General features: G+C 39.2%; 1 protein-coding gene across 2 annotated transcripts; it reads left to right on the top strand.

Moving 5' to 3' along the window:
• Positions 1-349: 349 nt before the first annotated feature.
• LOC147853019 (putative pentatricopeptide repeat-containing protein At3g11460, mitochondrial) lies at positions 350-2,764 on the top strand. Of its 2 annotated transcripts, XM_087332760.1 has the most exons (2): positions 465-586; positions 795-2,764. In XM_087332760.1, exon 2 carries the CDS (start codon positions 806-808, stop codon positions 1,907-1,909), a length of 1,104 nt encoding a protein of 367 aa, XP_087188886.1. In that variant the 5' UTR covers positions 465-586; positions 795-805; the 3' UTR covers positions 1,910-2,764. The 2 variants fall into 2 exon arrangements, with proteins under 2 accessions (XP_087188885.1, XP_087188886.1); XM_087332759.1 differs by having other exon boundaries at positions 350-2,764.
• Positions 2,765-7,532: the final 4,768 nt, after the last annotated feature.

Below are 7,532 nucleotides of genomic sequence, written 5' to 3'. Positions count from 1 at the left end.
ATGTCTACACAATTCTTCTTTATTTCCCCAGACTTCTACTTGGAGGCATATTAAAACCCTTCAAACGTAAACAGGAGCACATAGTCCTACGAGATTCACGAACAAATTTCCAAGTGTGGCCACGAGTCGATCGATTGCCTTTGTTTCGAGTGGATCGATTGGTGGGGTTATTGAAGGAGATGGATCTCTCTTCGAAGGAGGAGAAGAAGAAGAACTCGCATTTCTTTTGCAATTTAATTACATTGCAACAAGAAGCACAATTTCTTGTAGAGGGCTTGTGACAATGGAGGAGGAGGGTATTTGGGGAAATACCAAAAACTCAGGGGCATATTGTGCTCTCCCATGGTGGTGATGACGATGACGACGACGTTCCTCCATGGAGAAGCAGAAGCTCCCGATCACCAGGGACGCCATATACGACCTTCTGCAGGAATGCAGGAGGACGAAAGACCTCTCTGCTTCCAGAAATGTCCAGTCTCTCATGGCATCCTCCCGTCTCGATTCGGTCTCTGTGTTGGCGGATCACCTCATTCGTCTCTTCACCATATGTGGTAGCTTGCCTCATGCAGAAGAAGCTTTCCACAAGGTAACCAACCCTACTGTTTACACGTGGAACTCCATCATCTCGGCGCATGTTAAACTCGGAAATGCGGAGAATGCCATCGAATTGCATAGAAAGATGCATGTCAGTGGTATCATATCAGACAAAGTTACATTCTTATGTGTTTTGAAAGGCTGTGGTATCACGCAAGATGTTGATCATGGCAGATTGATACATTTCTTGATAGTTGCAGGTGATCCTTTCATGTTTATAGGCGTTGGAAACATGGTTGTTGATATGTATTCTAAATGTGGTCGCATTGAGGATGCAAAGAAAGTGTTTGATGGATTATTGTGCAAGGATGTAATCTCATGGGGTGCATTGATGACTGGATATGGTCAACAGGGTAAAAGTCATGAAGTGTTAGAACTCTTTGCTAAGATGCACACGTGCAATGTGGAACCAAACAAAGTTGTGTTTCTAGCATCTTTGAGAGCATGTGGTGTAATAGCTGCAATGAAACAAGGATTGTCAATACATGCCTCAATTTTAGAGAATGATGAAATTATTGATGTTGCCGTGGGAAGTGCGATTGTAGACATGTATGCCAAATGTGGATATCTGATTGAAGCACGGAAACTGTTTGAAGGTTTACCTGAGAAAGATGTAAAAGCATGGGGGGCTATTATATCTGGTTATTCATCTTTTGGTAACTATGGCATGGTTTTACAATGCTTTGTAGACATGAAGAGATATGGTGTGAAGCCAGATAGTGCTATATTTACTTGCATATTTGCTTCTTGTAGCCATGCGGGCCTTTTGCATCAAGGCAAAGAGCATTTCCAATCTATGCTTGCGGATTATGGCCTGAAACCACATACTGAGCATTATAATTGCATGGTGGATCTTCTTGGCAGAGGAGGGCAGTTGAAAGAAGCAAAAGCCATACTTGATTCAATAATTGTACAAACAAACATTACTGGGTGGCTTTCTTTGCTCACTAGTTGTAGAATATACACTGATCCACTTATAGGTAGGCAATGTTTCGATAAGATCATGGAGATTGAACCTACAGAAGCTCGAGGGTACATGCTCATGTCGAACATCTATGCAGATAGTAACATGTGGAGTGATGTAGAGAAGATACAGCTCCTTAGAAAACGAGCTTGTGCATGGAGAAAACCTGGAAAATCGTGTATTGAGGTTGATAACAAGGTGTTTGAATTTTCAGTTGGAGGTAAAATCAATCCACAAAGCATACTTATTTACAAGAAGTTAGATATGCTCAATAAATCAATTATGGAAGAAGGTTATGTACCTCATCTTGAAGTAATTGTAGTGCCAATCATTGAATTTCAGCCTCAATAATAATGAGCATCTCCTCTTTGGAAATGTTTTTTCTTGAACTGAGGCTGCAATATATGTATTGATGTGCCACAATGAATTAATTCATGCATAAATTATCAAGCACAGAGTCAAGGCATCAGAAATATGCTAAGCCAGAGCAGGAAAGAGGGCATAGAAGGGTTATTCAGACTTACTCTGCATCTATTGAAGGGTGAAGAGAGATTGGGATGACTCTCTCCTACTATAGACATCTATAAAATAATGAAATATGACTGAATTCCTCCCTCTTGTTCTTGCGTGTGCATCATTAGCTGCGATTCACATGTTTGATGCATGTTATTGAAATCCAAAAAGTCAAAGAAGATGAAATAAAGAAGACGACATCATGGCAATGACAAATTGTTTGATTGAGAGACACATAATCAGAAAGCCCACTTGCTCAGTTATGGTGATACCTATGTTCTGATTTACAAGGACAAAGTCAGATTGAGAATCCAGAGGGAATTCAGCTCTTTTATCAAGCTCTTTGGCATAGTATAGATACTGGCAAGTGAAGTGTACATGAAGCCCCAGGTAGCATTTTTCGTATACTGATAAGCATTTCCAAATCTTACCAAGGTATTACCTGAACATTGATTACTTTTTTCTAAACCATAAAGAATTCACAATCTTGTTCACATCACATACATTGTTTGGAAACATACATATACATACATAAATTGGTAGATAAATCCGATTTCATAATTACTGATGACTTTGGCACTAGCTGCTTTAATGGTGGCTTCTCTGAAGTCTATGCTTTTGAAGTACACACATTTCCTTGTATTGCCTAACAAAAGCTTTCATTGTGTTGTAGGGCTGCTAAAGTGTCATTGTAACCCTGGCAATGCTGGTCAGGTTATCCCAAGATATCGTCTCCTATGACACCTTGTCTGGAGATCTCTCTTTTTGGGTACCTGAAAATTCATTCCTTTGTTATGTTCTTTATTATTTATCATATACTAGTAACTATGATTTTTTCACTCAATTCGTTTGAAAAATTCATAGTTCTATTTCTTGCAAAGGAAGAATTGATCTGGATATTTCTAATTCAATGAGCTTATTGTGTAACATAATCATGGAACATTTTAATTTTTTCCAAAAGTTTTTGGAAGTAGAGTTCTAGAATGATGATGTTGTTGCGAACGATATTGCTTACTTTGTCATTCCTTAGGTCAATAAATAGAATGTTGTAACCATAGATTGACACGTTTGTGATATTCTTAATATGCAAGAATATGAAATGGCCCCAAGAATATTATAAAACCATTCGTTTTGCAAAATAAATATAATAAAAAAGAATTAATTAATTTAAAACAAAATATATTTAATTCACAGAAAAAAGAACAATCATTCATTAATAGATTATAAAAATATGATTAGTATTAAGTCTCGTTTCTAGGTGTCAAATAAAAAAGGGGGAGTTTATGAACTTTATTTATTTTTAATTGATTTATTTAAAAAAACGAGTATTTTTATATTTATTATAGAAATTTGATTAGTGGAAGTCCCCTTTTTAATGACAAATAAAAATATCCACAAATTTGGGGAGAACAAAAAGGGAGGAATTAATGAACCTTTATAATATTTTATTTATTATTAATTATGTATTAAAAATAAAATGAATACTTTGACATTTATTATAAAAATTTATTAGTGTTAAGTCCCTTCTTTATTGTCCCCTTTTTATTGTGAAGTCCCCTTTTTTATATCTAGGAAACGAAAAAGGAGGGAGCGTATGAACTCTCTTTTTTTTTTAACGAATGTTTTTTCATGCATTCGTTTGGGAACCCCCAAGAATTCGAATATGTCAATCTATGGTTGTAACTAAACTTCTCTAAGTCTAGTATAAAGAGAGGCGTTGGGATGTGAACCCCTAAAGTGGTTTTGTTATATGCCTACCTTGTGAGGCTTCTGCAAGGTGAGCTCCCTCCAATTAAGTGTTTGTCTTGTTGCTCATCTAAAAGTCTTGAACCAAAATTTGTTTACAATTCTTGTAAAATATATAGTTTATTGTCTTGTTACTATCTATAATTGTTAGCTTTTGCAACTACTTTCTATTGTCATTGAGAACTTTGTAATCATGACAATTTGTTAATAGTTCCTAACCTAGATCTTTCTTAGGCACCATGGATTTGGTATTGGGTAAAGTGATCTCCACCCTAATAGTAGATCGAAGAATTGTAAGAGGGGAATGCATATCTTTAAGTGTAATGACCAAGGTCACATAGTCTTGTACTATTGTACTTGTAACATTGAGTGTCAGGAATAGTACTAAAACAGAGAGAGAATTAGTACTCAGAAAGGAAGTACTATTAGTACTAAGAGGACGGGACTGCGTAAAACTCTCGAGAGAGGAAGAGAGAAAAGGAGAGAGAGAGAGAGAGAGAGAGAGAGAGAGAGATGATGATAACAGATGATATATTATAAGAAGAGTAAGTACAAAATAGCTATGAGGCTTAAGACTAGTGTTGAACCAATTTGGTTCGAAATAATGCCTTGTGCCTCATTTTATAGTGCCCTCAAGAGTAGTCCTGAAGCTTCTAGAATGTTCTAGAGAAATCTGGAATATACATTAATTTTTTATAATAAAACTTAAATGAAAATAATATCCTACGTATTACAATAGATTGTGTAATGGTTAAGAGCTTGAACCATATAACATAAGGTCATGGGTTCGAGTCTTGCCATATCATGACACTATCCCCCCCTTAAGACGACAAGTGTAACGAGTCGGCGTTGATTAAGGATCGTGTTTGTTCGGATACTGTCGGTAGAAGAAATCAGCAAGAAGATCCTAAGCATTGGTGACATGCTCGACGGGTTCCCAAGTACGTTCACTCAGACTATAGTCGAGCCAATCAACCAAATAATAAAGTTTGTTGCAAACGAACTTGGAGTCGAGGACGACAACAACTTCATACTCCGGGTCGGCGTCCAACTCAAGCGAGGGCGGCGGTGATGTTACATGATCGGGAATAGTGTTAGCCTTATAAGGTTCAAGAAGAGAACTATGGAAGACCGGATGTATCTGAAGGTGCGGAGGAGGAAGATCAAGGCGGAACATGACATCATTAATCTTACTGGTAATACGGAAAGGACCGAGTCGTCGATAGTCCAATTTGTCGCACGGTCGAATAGTCTTGATGTGACGACATAAGAGCCATACTCGATCTCCGATGGCAAAAGAGGAGGGAAGCCGATGACGATCCGCAGAAGTCTTTTGTGTGTGTTGAGCATGACAAAGATGAGTAGATAAATCCATTTGAATCTTGTGTAGCCTCTCCAAATGATCCTTGACATGAGGATTGGTAGGTAGCTCCGGGGTGTCGATCACATACCAACGAAGATGAGAACCGGTATAAACGTAAAATGGGGAGACCCGAGTCGAGGAATGAATAACGTTATTATAAGCAAACTCCGAGAAGTAGAGAATATCAACCCAATCGTCCTGTTTCAAGAGACCTTGAGCATCTTAAAGAGACGGTTCCAAAATATTGAGACAAATTGAGGTCCTCGGTCACTGATGATATTGTCTAGGAGGCCATGATGCCGAAATACCTCACGCATGACAAGGGCGACGGTTTCTTCACTTGTGATGGCCTTAGTACAAGGCACAAAATTTGCTATCTTAGTATATCGATCGTCAACGGTTAAGATAGCATCAAAACCCTTCGAGACTGGAAGATATGTGATAAAATCAACACAAATGGATTGCCACGGCTTACTTGGAATTGGTAAGGATTCCAACAAGCCATATGGATGATGTCGTGGCATTTTTGCTCGGCAACAAGCATCATAGGTCCGAACATAGTCGTCGACGAAACGTCGCATATGGAGCCACCAAAAATATCGTTGAACTAGATCTAACGTCTTAGTACTACCAAAATGTCTCGCTGTATGGGTGTCGTGGCAATTTTGGACGATTTGAAGGCGACAAGAGCAATCGGGAACATATACGAGCTTTTTAAAGAATAATAAACCATCATGATATTCAATTTGTCGGTAGTCCATACCTGGTTGTTGAGACCGGGAACAGGATGCCCGAGAGGTATCAATTTGTGCTAGAATGGCTTGAGCAAAACTATCCGTCTTTAAGTTGGCACGTATGGCATCGATAATTTGGGAATCCAGTGGAGTGTGAAAAATATGTGTTGTGTGCAAACGTGTTGGTCCCAAGATTACCTGCTTTTGATTATCAAATGTTGGATCACCAGAACGAGGTGCAAGATATGAATGTCGCGATAGTGCATCTGCTTTTCCTTGCTGCTTCCCCGGTCGATATGTGATTTTGAAGTCAAAACGCGTGAGGAATTGGGCCCACCGAGCTTGCCGTCGATTTAGTACACGAATGTTCTGGAAATAAGCAAGATTTTTATGATCGCTGAAGACGATGACCTGATGTGGAGAGCCCTCTAAGAAGTGCCGCCATTGCATAAATGAATCAACAATGGCTAATAACTCCTTGTCATGTATCTCGTAGTTGATTTCTGCGGCATCAAATTTGTGCGAATGGAATGCCACAAGATGTAACTTCTCTTTATCTCCTTGTTGTGAAAGGATGCTACCGAGGGCGAAATCCGATGCGTCGGCCTCCATGATGAATGGTTTGTTTGTATCCACATGAGCTAGAATAGGAGTTGATGTAAAGGCTTTCTTAAGATGCATAAAAGCCATATGCGCTTCTGAATTGGACCAAAGAAATGCATGTCCCTTCTTGGTAAGTTGTGTGAGAGGCAAAATAATCTTCACGTAATCTTGTATAAACTTGCGGTAGAAGTTAGCAAAGCCTAGGAAACATTGTACATCTCGTAACGAACGTGGAGTTTGCCACTCTAGCACAGTTTTGACTTTAGCTGGATCCATGGAGATGCCCTTTAAGGAGATGACGTAGCCTAGAAATTCCACTTGCTTGCAGTCAAAGCTACATTTTTCCAGTTTGGCATAAAGACCATTCTCTCAAAGTCGTTTTAGTACTAATAGTACATGAGAATCATGCTCTTCTTGGGTCTTCGAATAAATCAATAGATCATCCAGATAGATGATCAAACAGATATCCAAGAGGTCTCTGAATATATCATTTGCCATGTGCGGGAAGACTGCGGGTGCATTGGTTAGACCGAACGACATAACGGTATACTCGAAGTGCCCATATCAGGCGCGAAAAGCGGTCTTCCATTCGTCTCCCGGTCGGATTCGCACGAGGTTATATGCTCCTCGTAGGTCGTTTTTTGTAAAAAACTTGGCACCATTTACTCGCTCTAAAAGACTTGATATAAGGGGAAGTGCATACTTATTCTTGATGGTGACTTTATTCAAGCCGCGGTAATCAACAACGAGACGAAGCAATCCATCTTTCTTCTTGACAAAGAAAATGGGTGCACCGGCGGGAGATTTCGAGTGACGAATAAACCCGCTTGCCAAATTCTCTTCTATGTAGGATCGACGGACTTCTAACTTAGTTGGTGACAAGTTGTAAATTGGTCCCCATGGTGGCTTTGTTCCTAGTTGTAAATTGATGGGACAATCGTAGGGACGATGATGAGGAAGAGTATCGGCTTTTACCTTGTCAAATACATCGGCATAAGGATGATATTTCGCCGGA

The sequence above is a fragment of the Azolla caroliniana genome, unplaced genomic scaffold (genome assembly GCF_043228905.1).
Source record: "Azolla caroliniana isolate FFs.n. ecotype wild unplaced genomic scaffold, voAzoCaro1.0.p SCAF_17, whole genome shotgun sequence".
NCBI classification, from domain to species: Eukaryota; Viridiplantae; Streptophyta; class Polypodiopsida; order Salviniales; family Salviniaceae; genus Azolla; species Azolla caroliniana.
The sequence above is the reverse complement of the archived record's forward strand: the minus strand, read 5'-3'. Positions and strand labels throughout refer to the sequence as shown.

What these genes read in the sequence shown, in the direction of transcription:
- LOC147853019 (XM_087332759.1), top strand. Translation starts at nt 377, where the DNA reads ATGGAGAAGCAGAAGCTCCCGATCACCAGGGACGCCATATACGACCTT.